At 41.1% G+C, this 24,802-nt stretch overlaps 1 protein-coding gene across 1 annotated transcript in view; it reads right to left on the bottom strand.

The window, feature by feature from the left end:
* Positions 1–737: 737 nt before the first annotated feature.
* Positions 738–24,802, bottom strand: part of wnt2bb (wingless-type MMTV integration site family, member 2Bb) — a 42,079-nt gene continuing 18,014 nt past the window's right edge. Inside the window, exons 2-5 of the mRNA XM_060932155.1 lie at positions 20,439–20,659; positions 14,730–15,007; positions 8,225–8,489; positions 738–1,852 (exon numbers count right to left, since the gene is read on the bottom strand). Coding sequence (XP_060788138.1) covers positions 1,623–1,852; positions 8,225–8,489; positions 14,730–15,007; positions 20,439–20,659 — 994 coding nt within the window. The 3' untranslated portion in view covers positions 738–1,622. The remainder of the gene's footprint in view (positions 1,853–8,224; positions 8,490–14,729; positions 15,008–20,438; positions 20,660–24,802) is intronic.

Raw genomic sequence — 24,802 nt, forward strand, 5'->3', positions numbered from 1 at the left:
CTGTAGAACAGGATAAAGCGGCTAGAGATAATGAGATGAGATGAAATAAATGACCAAGTATAATATTTTTGTTTCATTTGTTTAACTGGGTTCTCTTTATCTACTTTGTTGTTTCTTTTTTTATGTACTTAAATTAGATCAGCCTAAATCAGCATCCAAACTCACTTTCCTTCCAAACACTTGATTTGAGGTTCTTTTCTGTAAAGGATATTTCATTGGCACTTCTTCTCTGTCTAATAACGTGGAGGAAAGACAGGGAGGATAGCTAGACACTGTGTGCTTTGATAAGCTTGGCTTTGAAATATGTGGGGATAAAAAAAAAAAAAACCAGAAGCAAACACAAGCCCATCTGTGAGACGAGCATTTATAGCTGTCACTATGTCCCGCTGTCCTGCTATTAAGGTAATCAGATGGATATTAGTTAATCAGGAATGTCCCTGGCCTGAGAGATACCCTGTGATCTTCTTCATTGCTCTAATCCATAAACAGTAATTGCTAGGCCAAGGAATTCCTTACTTACTTACACACACACACACACACACACACACACACACTACAATAACTTGTTCTTATAAAGTCCCTTACTAGTAGTTTCTTTATATTTCAACATTATAATTCATGATGGACTTTTATCATTCAAGTCAGGTTTTTACATGTTCTGGTAGGACAACATGGCTTACAACAGCTTAATAATTCATATCTTTTATGTGAAGTTTTGTTTAAATATCAATGCAGTATACAGAAGTTATACAGAAAAGCCAAAACATCAGCATTTATCTAACACCATAATTTCACTAGAATGTAAATGGATGTTTTGGACCACGTATTTCATGTTAATGCTCATACAGTTATGCATTTCCTTTTATTGTAATTTATGCATTAATATTTACATTTTTGGTTAGATAGTGTTCTTAGTGCAGGCTCATCTTTAGATTTAGACCTTTTTTTAAAAAAAAAAACCCTCTCTCTCTCCATCTTTCAGAAAGTTCTGTAAAATCCTTTGAGGTCTTCTGTCCAAAATGTGGCCACTTTGTGAGTGGAAAGTGTGCAAAGCTCTAGGCCATTTCTTCTCTTTACGTTGCTGCCTCCATTCACATTCGTTATCAGTCAAAGCAAGGCAATGTTATAGGGGTATGACTGATACATAGCACATAGTTGTGTTCTCAATAACAAGTAAGTGGTATTATACTGAGGCCTAGAGTTCTTTTATAAAGTCCTTAAAGCATTTTAAATGCAGCACAAAACACTACTTTGAACATATCTTTGGAAATTCACAGAAAACAATACATAAAAACCACCATCAAAAAAGTTCACAGTTGCAACACAGCTCATTCTTACACTCTTAGTGTCCTCTGCCCAATTCAATACCATATAATAAAGAGCAAGAGAGAGGCAGAGTAATGTGCCGGTTTGGACATAGTGTGCAAGGCGCTCATGAGAAATGCAGGGGTTTTTTTTGTTTTTTTTTTAGTTGTAGTGCTTTCACAGAGTTATAATAAAGCCATGCAACAAGGAATAGGGATCAGGGAGAGGAGCCATGAAGGATGGACATCATATCCCAGAATACCATCGTTCACATGAGATCTTGAGGAAGACAAGGGAAGACAGAACTTGGCCAGGTTTCAGGTCTGGTCCAGCCACTCGGCTCGTTTCGGAGCTTTGCAGGTGTGTATATCCACAGACTCTTCGCAGTCTTTACACTCAACAGCGCAGCACCATTTGAACTTACATTCGCACTTGGTGATGCGCTTCACGCGTGTTGTGTCGTAGCCCCGCCCACAGCACATCACCTCACAGCCATCTGTCCCTCGAGATGATTTGTTGCAGATGCGACCAGCCGTTCCCAAAGAACCTTAACAACAAAAGAGTATATTAATACATGTAAAAGCTAAAATGCTTAACTAATAAATGGAGTAAGAGTGTAAAGTCATTCGTTGTAGCATACAGTTTTATGTAATGCATATACAATGGTGCTTGAAAGTTTGTGAACCCTTTTGAATGTTCTATATTTCTGCATAAATATGACCTAAAAGAGCATAGGATTTTCACGCGTCCTAAAAGCAGATAAAGAGAACCCAGTTAAACAAATGAGACAAAATATTATACTTGGTAATTTATTTATTGAAGAAAATAATCCAATATTACATATCTGTGAGTGGCAAAAGTATGCGAACCTCTAGGATTAGCAGTTCATTTGGAAGTGAAATAAGAGTCAGGTGTTTTCAATCAATGGGAGGACAATCAAGAGTTGAGTGGGGGCCCTGTTTTATTTACAGAAAAAAGATCTACCAAAGTCTGATCAAAGTCTGATCTTCACAAGACATGCTTGTGGAAGTATGTCATTGCACAAATAAAGGAGATTTCTGAAGACCTCAGAAAAAGAGATGTTGCTGCTCATCAGGCTGGAAAAAGTTACAAAACAAATCTCTAAAGAGTTTGGACTCCTCAATGCACAGTAAGACAGATTGTGTCCAAATGGAGGAAATTCAAGATCACTGTTACCCTCCCCACCAGTGGTTGACCAACAAAGATCACTCCAAGTGCAAGGCATGTAGTAGTCTAGGAAGTTGTAAAGGAACCCAGGGTAACTTCTCAGCAACTGAAGGCCCCTCTCATAATGGCTATGTTAATGTTCATGAAGCCACCATCAGGAGAACACTGAACAACAATGGTGTGCATGGCAGGGTTGCAAGGAGAAAGTTACTGCTCTCAAAAAAATTAAAATAACAAATAAATAAAAATAAACATTTCTGCCTGTGTACAGTTTGTTAAAGATCATGTGGACAAGCCAGAAGGCTATTGGAAAAATGTTTCATGGATGGATGAGAACTAAACATTTTGGCTTAAATGAGAAACATTATGCTTGGAGAAAGGAAAACGCTGCATTCCAGCATAAGAACATTATCCCATCTGTGAAAAGTATTTACATGGTTTGGGCCTGTTGTGTTGCATCTGGGTCAGGGTGGCTTGTCTTTATTGACAGAACAATGAATTCTGAATTATACCAGCAAATTCTAATGGAAAATGTTAGGACATCTGTTTGTGAATTCAATGTCAAAAGAAAATGGATAATGCAGCAAGACAACGACACAAGACGTTCCACCACAGAATGGTCAAAGAAGAATCAAGTTAATGTGTTGGAATTGCCAAGTCAAAGTGCTGACCTTAATCCAATAAAAATGTTGTGTGAGCAGTTAATGTGAAGAAACTCACCAACATCCCAGAATTGAAGCTGTTCTACAGAGGAATGGACTAAAATTCCTCCAAGCCAATGTGCAGGACTGTGGTGGGTTTCCCAAAAGCCTCTTAACGCTAAGAGCAGCTTAACTAGGAGAGAGACTGTTCATTGTGCTGCTCGTGCGACCATTTAACGATGATCTTTGTGCTACAATGCTTTTTGGAAACTCGGCACAGATTAACAATTACCAGAAATGTTTAGTTGCAGATACTGCTGCACAAGGGTGCAAGATACTGAAAGCAAAGTTTCACATACTTTTGCCACTCACAGATGTGTAATACTGGATCGTTTTTCTCAATAAAAAATGATCAAGTATCATATTTTTACCTCGCCCGCGATGGAGTAAGCGAGGCAAGGTATTGTAATCAGTGTGGTTTGTTTGTGTGTGTGTGTCTGCCTGTTAACAATCTAGCATCTAGACGGTTGCCCCGATTGACTTCAGGGTAGGTGGGCAATGGCACGTTGATTACCTGATTAAATTTTGAGGGTAATTAGGTCAAGGTGAAGGTCAAGGTCACTGGAAAGGTCAACCTTTCGGTCAAAATAACATATTTTCCATGATAACTCAAAAACAGTTGCTGATAGACAGACGTTTACTACTATGAGCATATAGGAACTCCCATATGGCCTTTCGTTTGGCACCATGATCTTTGACCTTGAAAGGTCAAACTCAAGGTCACGGATTTTCAGAGGGCTGTAACTTGAAAATTGTTGATGGTAGACAGATGTTTACCATTATCAACTTATAGGAAGTGCTATATGGGCCTTCATTTGGCACCATGACCTTTGACCTTGAATGACTTTGAAATGTTAAACTCAAGGTCATGGATTTTCATAGGACCTGACAGCTGATGATTGAGAAATATTACCATTATCAACATACAGGGATAAAATAAGTGCTGCCGGGCAAGGTTTGTTTTGCCTGGCAACATTTGTTGGTTCATTTGTTTAATTGGGTTCCCTTTATCTACTTTTAGGACTTGTGTGCAAATCTGATTATCTTTTAGGTCATATTTATGCAGAAAAATAAAAGGGTTCACAGACTTTCAAGCACCACTACATCCCAACATGGTGATGCCAAGCTCTCAAGAGATGTAAGTGTTGCACAGTTGTTTGCTACTAATAAATTTTTACTCTATATTGACTCTCAGGTATGCATTCCTTGTGTTTTAGGGTTAAACAGGCACTGGACAGTGAGGCTTCTGTGCTAAAAGAATCATTGTCACTGGAGTATCCCCATTCCCTGCGGCCATGCTCCCATCAGCTTGAGAGACATGTTGGCAGGAAGAAGCAATGGCTTTTGAAAAACGAGCTTGTTGTATCCTTGAGCGTCCAAATACCACCAGGAGGGTGTAGAGTGGATGGGGGGTGGTTACTGAGCCACTGAAATATCTGAGCTAGTAAGTTGTCTGTCTGAGTCAGATGTAAACCCAAACACAACCCAGACATAACACATACACCAATATGAGTCATGCTTCATTGCCCCAATGGCCATTAGCCATGATAGTAATTCGACTCTGTTCAGTGCAGTGCTGCCACTCACACATGCCGTGTCTGCCTGATGCAGGTGCTGTGTTTATATGACTCAGCAATTACTGAAAACAGTGTTACAGCCACTAAAGGCAGGGGTGTCTATGATTGATGTGGAGCTAAATGATCTGATAGCTGGAATGAACCTGTGTTGTGTAAATAGGTGTGGATGATATGGTAAAATATCGGGGGGGGAACCATCAGGGCCTTCAAGGCCTTCACAGGAGGCCCAAACATATCAGCATTTCAAATGTTATATTTAATTTCTTTTATTCTTTAATTTCTTTCATAATTTCATGGTAATTATTCTCTTCTAATTCTACAACCCTGATTCCAAAAAAGTTGGGACAAAGTACAAATAGTAAATAAAAATGGAATGCAATAATTTACAAATCTCAAAAACTGATATTGTATTCACAATAGAACATAGACAACATATCAAATGTCGGAAGTGAGACATTTTGAAATTTCATGCCAAATATTGGCTCATTTGAAATTTCATGACAGCAACACATCTCAAAAAAGTTGGGACAGGGGCAATAAGAGGCTGGAAAAGTTAAAGGTACAAAAAAGGAACAGCTGGAGGACCAAATTGCAACTCATTACGTCAATTGGCAATAGGTCATTAACATGACTGGGTATAAAAAGAGCATCTTGGAGTGGCAGCGGCTCTCAGAAGTAAAGATGGGAAGAGGATCACCAATCCCCCTAATTCTGCACCGACAAATAGTGGAGCAATATCAGAAAGGAGTTTGACAGTGTAAAATTGCAAAGAGTTTGAACATATCATCATCTACAGTGCATAATATCATCAAAAGAGTCAGAGAATCTGGAAGAATCTCTGTGCGTAAGGGTCAAGGCTGGAAAACCATACTGGGTGCCCGTGATCTTCGGGCCCTTAGACGGCACTGCATCACATACAGGCATGCTTCTGTATTGGAAATCACAAAATGGGCTCAGGAATATTTCCAGAGAACATTATCTGTGAACACAATTCACCGTGCCATCCGCCGTTGCCAGCTAAAACTCTATAGTTCAAAGAAGAAGCCATATCTAAACATGATCCAGAAGCACAGACATCTTCTCTGGGCCAAGGCTCATTTAAAATGGACTGTGGCAAAGTGGAAAACTGTTCTGTGGTCAGACGAATCAAAATTTGAAGTTCTTTATGGAAATCAGGGACGCCGTGTCATTTGGACTAAAGAGGAGAAGGACGACCCAAGTTGTTATCAGCGCTCAGTTCAGAAGCCTGCATCTCTGATGGTATGGGGTTGCATTAGTGCATGTGGCATGGGCAGCTTACACATCTGGAAAGACACCATCAATGCTGAAAGGTATATCCAGGTTCTAGAGCAACATACGCTCCCATCCAGACGACGTCTCTTTCAGGGAAGACCTTGCATTTTCCAACATGACAATGCCAAACCACATACTGCATCTCAATTACAGCATCATGGCTGCGTAGAAGAAGGGTCCGGGTACTGAACTGGCCAGCCTGCAGTCCAGATCTTTCACCCATAGAAAACATTGGCGCATCATAAAACAGAAGATATGACAAAAAAGACCTAAGACAGTTGAGCAACTAGAATCCTACATTAGACAAGAATGGGTTAACATTCCTATCCCTAAACTTGAGCAACTTGTCTCCTCAGTCCCCAGACGTTTACAGACTGTTGTAAAAAGAAAAGGGGATATCTCACAGTGGTAAACATGGCCTTGTCCCAACTTTTTTGAGATGTGTTGTTGTCATGAAATTTAAAATCACCTAATTTTTCTCTTTAAATGATACATTTTCTCAGTTTAAACATTTGATATGTCATCTATGTTCTATTCTGAATAAAATATGGAATTTTGAAACTTCCACATCATTGCATTCTGTTTTTATTTACAATTTGTACTTTGTCCCAACTTTTTTGGAATTGGGGTTGTAATTTGGCCTCATTTTCTGTCAAATTTCCTTCAGAAATGAAAGATTTACTGTCCTGAAAACACTAAAATAGCATTATCCAATGAATTTTTTTTGTTTGTTGTCTCTAGGCTGAGAAGAGTTTAGAGCTGGCTCATTCACTGGTTAAGACTTCATTGCCTGGACAGAAGGCCATGGAAGTGTATGTTTATGTAGGAAGTGACAGATGAATTAATCAATCAAATTTTGATTTATCGTGGGACGGACCAAAAATTTATCACCCTCGGCCTTCTCGAAGGCCAACGCTAGCTTAACCATGAGTCAGCACTCTCGGCGCAGCAGTGGAGTCACCTTCCAGCCGGTGTAGCGTTCATTAGTAGTGTTAGCAAAAGCTAATAAAGTGGTCAAGCCAGTGCTATCGAGAGCAAGTAGCACAGGCTAACGGCCGAGAAACTAAGATTTTTGTCTCCAGACTCTTCTTCCACGCACACTCGCCACAGTATTTTTCACCCAGACTTAAGTATTCATTTCCCTGTGTAATTTACTTCGGTACTTTTAAAATCAACATAGACAACTACATACAAGGGAGGTACCTTAGACCCTCCCGCTAATCCCTTGCAAAGTCCTTTACCCTTTTGCTTTTTTGGTGTGTCTGGCTAAGTTCTGGCTGAGCTGAAGTCCCAGCTGTAATAGTAACGGTTTGCCACTGTAAAATATAATCTTGAGACACGTGAAGACATTATGAACTATGGTATTTACTGTAGCTTTGCTGAGGTTTTGCTAATTCATAAAATAGCTCAAAATAAAACATCTATTAAAAAATGAAAATATAAAATGCAATTTTTTTCTCCCCTGACTTGTATATTGTCATAACAAAGCAGCAATTTCAATTAACCTCTCTTTAGCAGCAATCAATATATTACAAATCAATTGCTTTTCCATTGGTATATAAAAGGTATGTCATTATTATTATTATTGTTGTTGTTGTTCTGAAAAATTTGTCATACAAACAGATATTACTGTACTTCACTTAATTACTTGCATCAGGAAAGTTAATCATAAGACTGAGATGTTCTCTAGCATGTTTGAGTGTCGATCTCCAAACGCTCCAGACATTAGTGCAGAACCTTATCTACTAATCTACCACAACCTTTAAGTAGTGTGCTTATAATTGTAGAGGTGAGTGTATGCTGTGGATGTGTGTCTAACTGCACTCCCTGTGGGCAGCAGGGTCACTGTGCGAGAGTGTCACGGATTAACGGGGCAGAAACATCACGCTCCACCTCTCATGACCCTTTTAAAGCTTCTCACTCCCTCGTTACCCCAGGGCATGTGTGGCAGAGGGCTAGGCTGGGGCAGGTGTGAGAATCCGCTTACTGTGGGCAGTAAATCCCACCTGCCTCGCACTCTCTCATGCATACATTCCCTAAATCAAACCAGCTTTAGGCATCTATACTGCCAAAACACAGCTCTGATCCAGTAACTATGGATTCTGACTATGTCATTAACAGTCTTAGTACATTCAAGCATCAACAGTCAATGTGTCATACCTGCAGCTTTGTCCATTAAGCAGTAGTCAGGTGAGTTCTCGAAGTACACCAGATCATTTTTGGTGGCATTCCGGAAGTCCTTGTGAGCCACAGTGAATCCTGCTCCATCTTGATTCACAGTGACTTCAATGGCACCATTGTATTTTTTGCGGAGGTAATCTCCAGTCTTCCGGAAGTCAGACATCGCCAACCAGCAAGTCCTTAAGGTGCAGGACCCACTGACGCCATGACACTTACACTCTAGCTTCATAAAGCGTTTCACTGACTGGTAAAAACAGACAGGAACATGGGGACTGGAAGTTTATATAGTGTAGTGAATAAATATCTTCTGTCTGATCATTAACTGCTTTGAAATGATTTTCCATTTGATTAAACATTCAAACGTCTACCATACTTTGGTAGACTTCATCATCCGAAATGCTATTACTTTTGCAAATTTGCAATAGATTAAAGGTAAGGATTAGCTTCAGCATCTTTTCTTATAACTCTATTTGTATGCCCTGGTGAAAAATAAATGTGCCAAGTGTACTAAAATTTAGCATACTTTTGTGTACTTGAAGCCACACTAATCATCAATATACTTCAAGTGTGTTTATGATTAGTTAACTTGAGGCATGCTAGTTTGGAACAACTAATTTTGTACTAAATATATTTTAATTGTAATTAAATTGTAGAAAAGTGCAACTTGAAGTGTATTTAGTGTATATTTATGTGCTAAATTACACAACTTTCACTTAAAGTATATTTTAGTATAATATATTTCTATAAAGTGTAATATAGTATAATTATTTTAAAGTGTGTTAAGTGTTAGCGTGAAAGCGTGATGTTAGTATACTTTTTATATATTTACAAAAAGTACAATTTGTGTAAGTACATTTTCAATATACTATTGAAAATATGAATATACTTTAAATACAATAAAGTACATTTATTTTTCACCAGGGTGGATTCAAACAAAATCCAATCACATTGCCCTTGTTCTTTCAACTTTTATCTGAATTTCTGATGAAATCAGGTTGTGTAATAGACTTTTTTTTAATTACCCAGTGTACAAGTAGGTTCAGTAGGTTAGCTAGTTACCAGCATTTTTCTTTGCTCATTCAACAACCAGAGATACTACTTATTACTGACTTTTGCAACTCAAAAGATTTATTTGGTATGTATTCTTAAACAAAATGCACTTCATGGTGATGCAACACAAGGCTGTAACTATAATATGCACTACGGTTTCTGAACTGTTGTTTCTTAGCTTGCACAGATGCCATACAACATCTTTTTGACTGTGATGTGAAAAGAGAACACCAGCTCATAGCCAAAATGTGGCCAAGAACTTCATGACATTTTGGCAGGGTGCAAAGACTGTGTGCAACTTCAAACAATTTTTGAGAGAAGCATAATGACGATGGCTGAGTTGTCCTGCATGGAGAAAATGTAATATGCTCATTTGTGTCTGTATTAATGCATTTAACTAGCAATATGTATTACATTTATTATCTTGTGCTATGTTCTCCCCATGTCTGTGTGGGTTTTCTCCGGGTGCTCTGGTTTTCCCCACAGTCCAAAGACATGCAGGTTAGGCTAATTGGTAGCTCTAAATTGTCCATGGACCCTTTTCACGTGACGTCACGACAAACGCGGCCACCATTTTGGACGTGTACTACCAGTAGTTTACCACAGCCAGCATTGAGGAACGGCAGCAAAGAAAGTTTTTACTTTCAGCAAGACTTCCATCATGCCACTATATTGTTGTGCACCTGGATGTAGTAACCATCAACAAACAAGGCAAGGTTTATCATTTTATCGGATCCCGACGGAGAAGATGGATAGCGGCCATTAACAGATTGGCAGCCCTCGGCATACCAACACTTGTGTAGTGACCACTTTGTTGGAGGTAAGACGAATAAAATTAGCCAGAAAAGGCATTACATTGCTGTTAACATTCTGTGGCGGCGAGTGTGTAACCAAATAGGCTAAAATAACCCATTGTAACCTCTTTGTTCTTCTGTAGTAGCTATTGTTGACTAGCTAATGTCAACAACATAGTAGCTAGTATGTTACTGTAGCAATGTTAACGTTCAGTCATTTGGATGACTGTTAAAACCTTTCAGTCTCAAGTTTTTCCTTTACTCTATTTACTAGTTTACTGTAATTATGATCTGGCAGCTATTTACACTGGATCCAGTATAAATAGCTGCCAGAACCAACGTCCGAGGTTCCGGAGCGCGCTCCGGCTTGCTCGCCCTCAAATTAAGCAGCGCGCGCCGGCTTGCTCCCGGAGTGTTCCGGCCGAGGTTCCCCTCAAACTAAGCAGCACGCGCCGGCTTGCTCCGGAGTGCTCCGGCCGAGGTTGCCCTCAAATTAAGCAGCGCGCGCCGGTTTGCTCCGGAGCAAGCCGGAGTGCGCTCCGTAACCTCGGCCGGAGCACTCCTGGAGCAAGCCAGAGCGCGCTCCGGAACCTCGGCCAGAGCACTCCTGGAGCAAGCCAGAGCGCGCTCCGGAACCTCGGACATTGGCGTGTATGTGTATGGCGATGGGTTTTTAATGACATAGGTATACAGATCATGTGGGCCGAAGTCAGGTAAAGATGAGGGCTTCGTGTACTTCCGTACGTCAGTGAACAATCCTGGTGGAAGCAGGTAAACGTCGTTCTCTAAGCCTGCTAACCTCAATTTTTGCAAATACCTCTCCCTCTGCTCGCCCTGTAAATGCCCTACGTCGCTGGATAGTGAAGGTGTTTTCTGCATCTTGCTCCTTTTTCTTTTATGTTTTTCGTTTGTCGCCTTCCTCGCATTCAAACTGATTCGAGCCGAAGTCCACTACATGTCCAAAATGGCGGTCGCGTTTACGAAGGTCACGTGACTGAAAAGGGTCTATAGGTGTGAATGTGAGTGTGAATGGTTGAGAGGAGAAAAGCTCTATAATATCGTGACGTCACCAGTTCTCGTGCATCACGTGTTCTCGAGCTATCGCGTTATTTTCGGAATTTCCGCAAGATTATGACGCGTTTTGACATTAGGGAAGCCCTTTTGTTTTTGTCAGTGGATGAGCTATTTTCTTGCCGAAAATCGCAAAAATGCTACGTATAAAGGTAAATATATACTAACCTAAATAAGTAAAAGCCTTCTGAATCCGATTCTAGCTTAATTCTTTTTACATGGTACAAATAAATTGAAATTAAAGCCTTCAAGTGAAGCCTGTTGTCACGGACGCTGGCTAAATTGTCATTCGTGATCACCTGCTAAAAATAGAACTGAAAGTAAACCGGAAGTGCACTTGATATATTCTGCTACGGTGCCTCTTTGGGACATGCATGTTAAATGTTTATTGATATTTTCATGAAAAATTGCAGTGTATAAAGGTGTGACATGTTTCCTTACTAGAGGTTTTTCTATCTCCATAGCTCTTGAACTCGAGTCGTCCTGCCCAGTTAAGATCTTGGCACCATGATGACATGGTCCGAGCTTACCAAAGAGTAAAAGAAGATGGCATCAGCGTTTATAAAGCTGCCAGAATACCGTTGACAATACCGTTGGGTTTTTTTGGCATGTTCTGCATGGGACACCATACGGAATTCCGTGCCCATTTCAGCTGACGTCATATAGCTCGAGAACACGTGACGCGGAATTTCCCACATGTATTTTGAGCAAGGCTTTAGAAGTTTGTTTTTTTGCTAGAAAACGTTTTTTCTGGTGAGTTTTTTATGTCATTTATTTCAGAAAAATGTATTAGCACTAAAATTAACCAACAAAGACTTCATTCAAATGCATATTTGATGCAAGAACTGTCAAAAGCAGCTTAGATTAACGAGAACCGGTGACGCCATGGTAATCCAGTAGAAGGCAACGAAAAACCATAACTGTAATGTTCCCTAGAGACTTTGATGGCTGAAGCCATCAGAGCGGGTCACTGTAGTGATATGCCAAAATGGATGGATGGATGGATATTAAGCTAACTGCAATTTCTAAGGCTACGTTTACATTAGACCGTATCTGTCTCGTTTTCTTCGCGGATGCACTGTCCGTTTACATTAAACCGCCTGGAAACGCTGGGAAACGGGAATCCGCCAGCGTCCACGTATTCAATCCAGATCGTGTCAGCTCCGGTGCTGTGTAAACATTGAGAATACGCGGATACGCTGTGCTGAGCTCTAGCTGGCGTCTCATTGGACAACGTCACTGTGACATCCACCTTCCTGATTTGCTGGCGTTGGTCATGTGACGCGACTGCTGAAAAACGGCGCGGACTTCCGCCTTGTATCACCTTTCATTAAAGAGTATAAAAGTATGAAAATACTGCAAATACTGATGCAAATACTGCCCATTGTGTAGTTATGATTGTCTTTAGGCTTGCCATCCTTCCACTTGCAAGTGGTAAGTGATATGCGCTGGGATCACACACACAGCGGCTCAGTCCCGAATCATGGCTTGTGCACTTCACTCGCGCGCTCTGTGAGCTGCGCAGGGCCAGAGTGCGCACCCTCCAGAGGGCACTCGCTGTTCAGGGCGGAGTGATTTGGAGCGCAGGATGCCTGCGGAGCCGAGCGTATCCATGTATTGGTGTTGCTGTGTGCACGCAAATCGTGTATTGGTGTTGCTGTGTGCACACTAATCGTTTTAAAAATGTTAATCTGATGATCCGCTGATACGGTCTAATGTAAACATGGGCTAATATTTCATTATGATCCATCTTGCTGTGTTCGTTGACAGCCATTTAAAAAAAAAAGTAATCATTGTAATCAGAAATGTTACTGATGGCAACAAAAGTGCTTGCTTCTCGAACTAATCTGAGGCAATTTAGCATAGTTTATTGACAAATTTTCAGAAAAGTGCATTTTATTAGAGCCATCAATAGCATTGGTCATTATAGTGTTGGCTGTTTTCAAAATGGCCACCAACCAACACAATACTCGTTAGAATAGAATTACACACACACACACATTATATATATATATATATATATATATATATATATATATGGGGCGGCACGGTGGTGTAGTGGTTAGCGCTGTCGCCTCACAGCAAGAAGGTCCTGGGTTCGAGCCCCGGGGCCGGCAAGGGCCTTTCTGTGTGGAGTTTGCATGTTCTCCCTGTGTCCGCGTGGGTTTCCTCCGGGTGCTCCGGTTTCCCCCACAGTCCAAAGACATGCAGGTTAGGTTAACTGGTGACTCTAAATTGACCGTAGGTGTGAATGTGAGTGTGAATGGTTGTCTGTCTATGTGTCAGCCCTGTGATGACCTGGCGAATTGTCCAGGGTGTACCCCGCCTTTCGCCCATAGTCAGCTGGGATAGGCTCCAGCTTGCCTGCGACCCTGTAGAAGGATAAAGCGGCTAGAGATAATGAGATGAGATGATATATATATATATATATATATACAGTGCCTAAAAGCAGAGCTCCCAATGAATGTATGAACAAAATATTTACAAGGGCACAAAATCAACCTGAATAGGATAATAATATTGTGGTGTGTAGTATATTTTGCATCAGTAAATTGCTGCATTGTCTTGTGACAGCAATACCAATCATGAAAGATGCATCACAGTTACGAATACATATTTATTCCTTTCTTTGACACTGCATGCCATGCGCCAGAAACAACACCACGACATTTATTATTGTGTGACTCTGCTGGGTGCCTGGGGGACAGTAGTGAACCGGCACTTTCACTTTACATTATTACTATATAGTTACGATCGAATATCAAATTTGATAGGTCAAACAGTTTTCTGGTTACATCTTTCACTTCCACGCACTTTGGCGCTCAGAGCACACAGCCACAGATTGCAAACCGCATTAGGACTAATTAACATGCACTTGTTCTTGATTAGAGTGCAATCATATAAGGACTCTCAGTAACACACAGACTTTGCGAAAGCCTTGTGTTTTGTATCGCTTTTCTGTTTGTGTTTTTGGACTGTGATTATTGTATTACCTCTGATCTGTTTGCTATCTTGTTTTCAATAAAACTCTTCCTGCACTTACATTCGTCTGTTGCCCTTACATGACAGAAACTGTAAATTGTCCAAGTTAGTGGACTAATAAAGCTGTTTTAACTAGTTTTATATGAAATTGTTGTGAATATTTTCCATAAAATGTGTTGGTAAATAATCCCACGTTATTTTTTAAAAAGAAAATTAAAATAGGCGCTGAATAAAAACCCATCTAGCTTATGTAAATAAAGATACAAATTTCATTATCTGGTGGTCAAGTGTTTATGAGGTACGTTGCCTTGCACTTATGATTGGGTTCCCTATGGTGGTACACATACATTACTCGTTGTACATACAGATGTCGTGTGGTCAAAGCCATCAAAAATCAGGCTGATGCATTACCATATTCTCTTAAGTATGGGGCTCTGCGCCACGCAAGCAAAGTGCATGCAAGGAGCACCACTATAAAGAAAATGTTGGGATTATACAACATGATGACATGAGAAATTTGGATGAATTTGAAAGAACAAGGGCATAAGTACATCAAAAATCAGATATCCTGATTGCTCAGTGCTTACCATTCTTCCACAGCGATTGTTATGAAGGTTCACAAGTGCTCGTGCATCCTTCACTGTCCGCTCTTTGGCGTCTACGAAGGCTTTAGCAAACTTTATCCCGTAGTTAATATTGTCGCTGCAGCCACCCCAATCGAACTCGCCTCGCTCGTCCCTTGCTTTGCCACGTTTGTGCGGGTCGCAGTTACACGTCCTTAGTTCCCCCTGGCTGCAAGCACGGGTAATAGCGTACACAACACCCGCCGAGGAGATTGCATACACAAAGGCGGCCTCCCGACTGCCTGCACAAATAGATGATGTTAGAGAAAAGGATGATGAACATGCACACATACACAATGGCTCACTCCCTCACTCACTCAAACATATAATGACACACTCCATCTTGTTTAAGAAAGAGCCTTGCAATCCCAAACAATATCACACACACCCGTGTAACTTGTTCATCTGCTCCTGACAGGGCTGAAAGGATGCATCAGCACATAGTGTAAGTGTTACTTTTAAATATTAGTGCAGGAGTAAGCTCTCTGGGATGGGCTTCTTTCCAGTCAGATAAACTGTTTAAAGCCGGGCATTGTGATACCCCGCTCACTGCTGTTCCGAGGAAGTCAGCTGAGGTAGGCTGCTTTTCACAACAACCCCATATTCCTAGTGAGAACAGCCCCTTTGTTTGGCTTCCAGTCACTCACACTGATTAAACTGGCTAAACTGAAAATAAGAAAACATAAACTGGTCATTTCCCTACAGTATTGTGGGAGGACAGTGGAAGTGAGACAGCATGGGTGATTTAAAGAAAACTAAAGAAATTGCAGTGGATTTAGCATATCATAACATATTTTTGGAGCTCTATAAAGGGCATGGCACAGCGATTTTGCAAATCGCTATTGCACATTACATATTTACCATATTTTCATACCGATGTTGTTAACGAACAATGAGAACATAAAAGGAGAACGTAAAGGTTTCATTATGTATATCCAAGGCAAAAAATGCTCTGCGGTAAGTACTGACTGGATGTGGTATAAACCTATGAGATAACATTCATCATCCTTCTATGGTGGGCGGCACAGTGGTGTAGTGGTTAGCACTGCCACCTCACAGCAAGAAGGTTCTGGGTTCGAGCCCAGTGGCCGATGGGGACCTTTCTGTGTGGAGTTTGCATGTTCTTCCCGTGTCTGTGTGGGTTTCCTCCGGATGCTCCAGGTTCCCCCACAGTCCAAAGACATGCAGGTTAGGCTGATTAGTGGCTCTAAATTGACTGTGAGTGTGAATGGTTGTTTGTCCGCGATGACCTGGCGACTTGTCCAGGGTGCACCGCACCTCTCGCCCGTAGTCAGCTAAGATAGGCTCCAGCTTGCCCGCAACCCTGCACAGGATAAGCAGTTATGGATATTTGAAATTTGTTGACATTTGAAATTTCATGACAGTAGCAAATCTCAAAAAAGTTGGGACAGGGGCAATAAGAGGCTGGAAAAGTTAAAGGTACAAAAAAGGAACAGCTGGAGGACCAAATTGCAACTCATTAGGTCAATTGGCAATAGGTCATTAACATGACTGGGTATAAAAAGAGCATCTTGGAGTGGCAGCGGCTCTCAGAAGTAAAGATGGGAAGAGGATCACCAATCCCCCTAATTCTGTGCCGACAAATAGTGGAGCAATATCAGAAAGGAGTTCGACAGTGTAAAATTGCAAAGAGTTTGAACTTATCATCATCTACATGAGTGCATAATGAGTGCATAATATCATCAAAAGATTCAGAGAATCTGGAAGAATCTCTGTGCGTAAGAGTCAAGGCCGGAAAACCATACTGGGTGCCCGTGATCTTCAGGCCCTTAGACGGCACTGCATCACATACAGGCATGCTTCTGTATTGGAAATCACAAAATGGGCTCAGGAATATTTCCAGAGAACATTATCTGTGAACACAATTCACCATGCCATCCAAAACTCTATAGTTCGAAGAAGAAGCCATATCTAAACATGATCCAGAAGCGCAGACATCTTCTCTGGGCCAAGGCTCATTTAAAATGGACTGTGGCAAAGTGGAAAACTGTTCTGTGGTCAGACGAATCAAAATTTGAAGTTCTTTATGGAAATCAGGGACGTCGTGTCATTCGGACTAAAGAGGAGAAGGACGACCCAAGTTGTTATCAGCGCTCAGTTCAGAAGCCTGCATCTCTGATGGTATGGGGTTGCATTAGTGCGTGTGGCATGGGCAGCTTACACATCTGGAAAGACACCATCAATGCTGAAAGGTATATCCAGGTTCTAGAGCAACATATGCTCCCATCCAGATGACGTCTCTTTCAGGGAAGACCTTGCATTTTCCAACATGATAATGCCAAACCACATACTGCATCAATTACAGCATCATGGCTGCGTAGAAGAAGGGTCCGGGTACTGAACTGGCCAGCCTGCAGTCCAGATCTTTCACCCATTGAAAACATTTGGTGCATCATAAAATGGAAGATATGACAAAAAAGACCTAAGACAGTTGAGCAACTAGAATCCTACATTAGACAAGAATGGGTTAACATTCCTATCCCTAAACTTGAGCAACTTGTCTCCTCAGTCCCCAGACGTTTACAGACTGTTGTAAAGAGAAAAGGGGATGTCTCACAGTGGTAAACATGGCCTTGTCCCAACTTTTTTGAGATGTGTTGTTGTCATGAAATTTAAAATCACCTAATTTTTCTCTTTAAATGATACATTTTCTCAGTTTAAACATTTGATATGTCATCTATGTTCTATTCTGAATAAAATATTAAATTTTGAAACTTCCACATCATTGCATTCTGTTTTTATTTACAATTTGTACTTTGTCCCAACTTTTTTGGAATCGGGGTTGTAGTAGGAGGAGTTAGTAGTAGTAATTACTAAAGTTGCTTATTAGAAGGTCGGTGATTAAGCCCCTGTACCACCAAGCTGCCGCTGTTAGGCCCTTGAGCAAGGCCCTTAACCCTCTCTGCTCCTGGGGCGCTGTATCATGGCTGACCCTGCACCCTGATCCCAGCTTCCTAACAAGCTGGGATATGCCGGGGGGGAATTCACTGTGCTGTAACGTATACACGACAAATAAAAGCTTCTTCTAGTAGTAGTAGAGGTAGTAGTCGTGATACTAATAGTAATAGTAGTAGTATAAAAACTCATTTGTAATATACAGTGGGATCCAAGTAAACAAAGTTTTGAGTAGAACTTTGAAAATTCTACAACAAGATAAAGGAAATGTGCAACATCTTGACTATTTAATATTCATGGTGCTGCACAATTTCTAGGTCCCTAATTAAATGTAAGCAAATATCTCATCTCATCTCATTATCTCTAGCCACTTTATCCTGTTCTACAGGGTCGCAGGCAAGCTGGAGCCTATCCCAGCTGACTACGGGCGAAAGGCGGGGTACACCCTGGACAAGTCGCCAGGTCATCACAGGGCTGACACATAGACACAGACAACCATTCACACTCACACCTATGGTCAATTTAGAGGTAAGCAAATATATGTGATTAATCATGTAAACTCCTTTGTTAATTGGAACCAATTCCTTCCACTGAAGCAGGTGTTTAGATGGCAATCCAAGGGATTTGATCTTTAGCATGGATCATCAGATTTTACTCAAACTTGTGGACTCTGTGTCAGCTCAAGTAAACACTGTCCATCCATCCATCCATCCATCCATCCATTATCTACATTGCTTATCTGTCAGGGTTGCGGTGGAAGCTGGAGCCAATCCCAGCTGACTTCATACGAGAGCACCCTGGGCAGGTCGCCAATCTATCATGGGGTAACACAGAGATGAACAATCGTTCACACTCACACTTATGGACAATTTAGAGTAGCTAGTTGAGTTAATGTGACTTTGGGAGGAAACCAGAGGACCCAGAGGAAACCCGCATAGGCACAAGGAGAACGTGCAAACTCCACACAGAAAGGCCCCAGTCAGCCGCGCGGTTCAAACACAGAAACTTTTTGCTGTGACAGTGCTAACCACCGCACCACCGTGCCACCTGCACACTGTCATTCAAGCAAACAGGGGACATACGAAATACTAAGTAATTCTGAAATTCATTTAAGTATTTCTGAAATTCTGCTTTTCACAAGTTGTTGCTGATAATCTCATTCCGAATGAAAACCTCATCTCATTATCTAGCCGCTTTATCCTGTTCTACAGGGTCGCAGGCAAGCTGGAGCCTATCCCAGCTGACTATGGGCGAAAGGCAGGGTACACCCTGGACAAGTCGCCAGGTCATCACAGGGCTGACACATAGACACAGACAACCATTCACACTCACATTCACACCTACGGTCAATTTAGAGTCACCAGTTAACCTAACCTGCATGTCTTTGGACTGTGGGGGAAACCGGAGCACCCGGAGGAAACCCACGCGGACACGGGGAGAACATGCAAACTCCGCACAGAAAGGCCCTCACCGGCCACGGGGCTCGAACCCAGGACCTTCTTGCTGTGAGGCGACAGCGCTAACCACTAAACCACCGTGCCGCCGAATGAAAACCTTTGTGGTAAATTGAAAACGAATACCAAACAGAAGCATTTTGACGAGTGGTCCTGTGTACCCCACTGTATGCTTCTTTACTTTTGGTTGCCAAAATGGTTAATAATTTACATGTTGGTTCATTTTGACTTTTTTTTCCTAAGCTTTGCTAACTATTAAAATTCTGTAGATGCTTTCTAAAAGCCAAGCCAGTCCCACCCCCAAATATAGCAACCAACTATATCAACACAATTTTCTTAAAAACAAACAAATATAAATTATGTACATAATTGTATATTTTTTTAAATCTTCAAGGTGAAATAGGGGAAGAATGCAAGGGGTATAATGAGTTTTCATAAGGGTTTACCATGAACGATGCACTAGTTCTATTATTTAGTCTTTTTTTTCTTGCATACCCAAAGGTCTTTGGGCAGATGTCCAGGTTGTCACTCATACTTTTGCTATTTTATTTTGCATGCAGTGTTTTTTTTTTTTCCTGATCCATCTAACCACCTATAATCTGCATTATATTTCACACAATTATGCAGATATATAGCAAGTTTCACATTTATATGACCCAAACTCTCCATGGCTATCAGGAACATTTAGTACATGCAATCCTTACGTAAATATTTCCTCCCCTTCTGTTGCACAGAATGTAAATTATCCGATTATTATTTATAAATCATGTATAACGTGTAATTTGCCAGACTGCACAAATAAATTAGTCTCTTTATCAGGCCTCTGAGTAAAACTGTTGATCTGAAGTTCAGATTTTACGTTAGATATCATACTGAGTACATTAGAGAGCGGGCAGCTCATCTGAAGGTGGAACGATTGCAGTGAGACCGGTACTTAAATCCTTCATAAATATGGTCCTGGCTTTTCTCAAAGCATGAACAAATCTCCCCAAAAAGAGAACCAGATACATGTGATTGGCTGAGACAAACAGAGACTGGATATATTAAGTGAAGACTGAAAGGAGTGAAGGATGAATGACAGCTGAAAGAACATCAAAAGAAAAAAAAAGAACTTAAAAGGCTTTTAAGGATTTTATTGGCTGGAAAACAGCAACTGTTTCAGCTTTCCAAAATACTCTATTTTGTAGTAAATTCAAGTTTGGTGGTGCAAATCCCCATGCTCTATATCACATTCAGCTATCAGCACTGGCACTACCTCACTCACTGTTTCCAGACAAATATTCACACAAACAGAGACACTCACTGCGTTGCATGACCCTGCCGAAGACAGTGTAGTCACGCTCAATTGTGCTGCAGTTCCAGCGGTGGTGTCTGAACTGGTGCTGACACTCACGAATCCACTCCTTTCCTCCCTCGCTGATTGACTGCATTATGTCTGGATACTTCTGACACAACTGTCTCTGCTTATTCACCAGACCTGGCACATTATCACATATTACCCGTGCACCCAGAGCGCCAATGTACCTAGAACACACACACAATATACAATATACATACAATATACATACACACACACACACACACACACACACACACACACATATATATATATATATATATATATATATATATATATATATATATATATATATATATATATATACATGACGAGACGCGTAGCTGTAAGCCATGTACGACAAAACTGAATGGAATAATTGTTTTATTCTATCCACATTCACTGGATTTTGAGAAACAGAGCCTTTTTATTTTTATTTTTGCAAATTTGACAAATAAAAACTTTCTACAAAAGGTCTGACAAAATCATTTCTCCTTAGGCGGACTTCTTAAAAACCTATCGATGGCTGCACGAATTGATTTTAGTGTTGTGGGTTTTTTTTGTTTTGTTTTGTTTTTTGTAGAAAGTGCCGTCTTGCCGAAGTATAGAATAGCTTTAGACATTTATTTAACTCTTCCTTGGACATTTCAGTTATGTAATTTTCAAACTTCTTTGAGCTTTTGAAAAATTCTAAAAAATTCAACAAATTTTAATGCTTAAAGATGAAGAATGTAAACAAACCGGCGAAATGACAGTAGCAATTTGTGAAAAATGCTATAATATTTCTTGAAAAATAAAAAAAAGATATGTTCTTAGCATCAAATACTTTCGTTCCATATTTTGTTGCTTTTGTTTTTTTGTATTTTTGGGGGTTTTGTTTTCGAGTAGAGTTTTTATTTTGTCCTTGGCTGGCAATTAGCAAAAAGCTCTGCCATTTTGTTTTTCTCTACTCATGGTAAATGAGCTGATATCCTAGTAGTAGGGTAGCCAATCAGAGCGCGTGATTGCTCTTATCCAGTGAATGTGGGTATTATATATATTCTGATATGCACACCACTCTTTTTAGTGCTCTGTATATATTCTAGCCAATTACTCATTATGTTTAGCATCTCCTGTCTGCTCTCCAATGTTGTGTTACAGTATTAGTATAAGATTTATTAGAAGTGCACAGCAGGTTCAGGGTGCCAATGAAAAACCAACAAGTGTTGCTGAAGAACTGCTACATGCCAAACAAACTGTCATCATTCTCAAATGGTGTCTATGATATACGGTATAGCCGGGGGGGGGGATTTTAGTAATACTTTTGAATAACAATGGAAATCCATCCACCCATTATCTGTTGCCACTTATCCTGTACAGGGTCGCAGGCAAGCTGGAGCTGACTATGGGCGAGAGGCGGGGTACACCCTGGACAAGTCGCCAGGTTATCACAGGGCTGACACATAGACACAGACAACCATTCACACCTACGGTCAATTTAGAGTCACCAGTTAACCTAATCTGCATGTCTTTGGACTGTGGGGGAAACCGGAGCACCCGGAGGAAACCCACACAGACACAGGGAGAACATGAAACTACCTTGTCGGCTGTTGGGCTCGAACCCAGGACCTTCTTGCTGTGAGGCGACAGAGCTAACCACTACAGTACTATGCCGCCTGGAAATAAATCCATCCATCCATCCATCCATTATCTGTAGCCGCTTATCCTGTCCTACAGGGTCACAGGCAAGCTGGAGCCTATCCCAGCTGACTATGGGTGAGAAGCAGGGTACACCCTGAACAAGTCGCCAGGTCATCGCAGGGCTAACACATAGACACAGACAACCATTCACGCTCACATTCACACCTATGGTCAATTTAGAGTCACCAATTAGCCTAACCTGCATGCCTTTGAACTGTGGGGGAAACCGGAGCACCCGGGGCATGCAAACTCCACACAGAAAGGCCCTCGCCAGCCGCTGGGCTTGAACCCAGGACCTTCTTGCTGCGAGGCGACAGAGCTAACCACTACAGTACCGTGCCACCCAGACATAAATATCATCTAAAATTAACTATTAATCTGATAGTTTGACTACTAGAATAACAGTTAGGCATAGTTATTATTTACGTATTTGATATACAGTATCGAATGGGTAAATTATAATAGTGAAGCCAAACAAGCATAAATAATGTTCTCTTGACTCAAACTGTAAATTTAATTAAACTAGAAAAAATGCTATTTCTATGGTAAATGTTTCTGATATGTTAAACCCTTAATCTCACTCACTCTCATAACTGCACATCTTTCCTATTAATTTCATTTTAGTTGCTAACTTTATAGAAAATAAGTTGGTATAGTGATAACTAATAATATGCTTTAAAGTGCTGATGACACGTTTCTGACATCTTTGGCGATGTTTTATAACATAAAAAGTAATTCCCGATGATCCATATATTAATTCACGAAGGCGCCTATTTTACAAGTTATGATAAAAAACGCGGCTATTTGGGCAAATTTAACGGGGCTGCAGCACCCACACTGAAAAAAATGGCCCGTTAAATTCATCTCATCTCATCTCATTATCTCTAGCCACTTTATTCTGTTCTACAGGGTCGCAGGCAAGCTGGAGCCTATCCCAGCTGACTACGGGCGAAAGGCGGGGTACACCCTGGACAAGTCACCAGGTCATCACAGGGCTGACACATAGACACAGACAACCATTCACACTCACATTCACACCTACGGTCAATTTAGAGTCACCAGTTAACCTAACCTGCATGTCTTTGGACTGTGGGGGAAACCGGAGCACCTGGAGGAAACCCACGCAGACACGGGGAGAACATGCAAACTCCGCACAGAAAGGCCCTCGCCGGCCACGGGGCTCGAACCCGGACCTTCTTGCTGTGAGGCGACAGCGCTAACCACTACACCACCGTGCCACCCCACCTGTTAAATTAACACAAAAAAATCTTGTACATCGGTTGCACTTATTAAAATCATATCCACTAAGACCAATTAAGTCATGTCAGTCAAACAGAACATGACTTAATTGGTCTTAGTGAATATGATTTTAATAAGTGCAACCGATGTACAAGATTTTTTTGTGTTAATTTAACAGGCCATTTTTTTCAGTGCAGGAGACGAAAGAGGAGGAGGAGCTATATGACGTCAGCAAAAGAACCTTCCTCCTAACTTACCAGTTTGTTGTTGATGCGACAGGTGTTCAGTTTGTCATTATTAGTATTATTATTATACATTATATATATATATATATATATATATATATATATATATATATATATATATATATATAGTTATTATGCCTTCGCATTGTGTTGCCGGCTTTTGCTCCAAAACCTACAAGGATGGGGTAAGTTTATTCAAGTTTCCCAGAGATCCCAAGCTGCATGCGAAGTGGGTGAAGCAAGTCAGGCGCACTCGTGACAAGTGGGAGCCCTCACCAACGTCCGTCCTGTGCTCTGAACACTTCGATTTGGATTGTTTTGACACCCTTCCCAGCTTAAAAGAATCTCTTGGGTGTTCAGTTCATCACAAACGTGTGTTACTACCATCAGCAGTGCCTACAGTCAGTGTTGCCAGATTGGGAGGTTTCCCGCCCAGTTGAGCGGTTTCAAGTGCATTTTGGTGGGTTTTGAACATATTTTGGGCTGGAAAACGTCAGCAGTATCTGTTGCCAGATACTGCTGAAGTTTTCCAGCCCAAAATATGTTCAAAACCCACCAAGATGCACTTGAAACCGCCCATTCTGGGCGGGATTCCTCCCAATCTGGCAACACTGCCAGTATTCCGGAGGGGGTCTACTAGTAGCTATGCCGGATCCAAAGACAGTCCTCCTGTCAGAACATGTGTTGTGAAACGACATAAGATAAAGGTACGTAGAGCTATAGATTCTACATAATAATCATAAATGTAATCATAAAGTCGGCGTGATATCAGTCATGTATTTGCTTGTGAAAGCTTGCGGCTTTCATGTAACTGCCGCCTAGCAACGAGAGGCAAAGGGTAAAGAGGGTAGGCTATCATAGATTCTATTCGGAAGAGATCAACACAATTCTAGACTCCCAGAAGAGGAAGAGCTAGCACTAGAGAGTTCACCGACGTTTTCATGCGCCATTTCCATTGAGTAGAACCAGAGTAGAACAGCCAGTGAACCGCAGCGTGTTCTCCCGCTGATGTCACAGCATGGCCGCGAGCCACGGACCCAGTTTTCTTGCGCTGTGCAATTAAAAGTTGGATATTTGCATAACAACAGCTTCTTTTCACGTAATTATAACAGAAATCTAACATGTTTGCCATGTTGTATAGTTTATTTAAGAAATTGCATAGAGTCA

This window comes from Neoarius graeffei, chromosome 10 (assembly GCF_027579695.1).
Source record: "Neoarius graeffei isolate fNeoGra1 chromosome 10, fNeoGra1.pri, whole genome shotgun sequence".
Taxonomy (NCBI): Eukaryota; Metazoa; Chordata; class Actinopteri; order Siluriformes; family Ariidae; genus Neoarius; species Neoarius graeffei.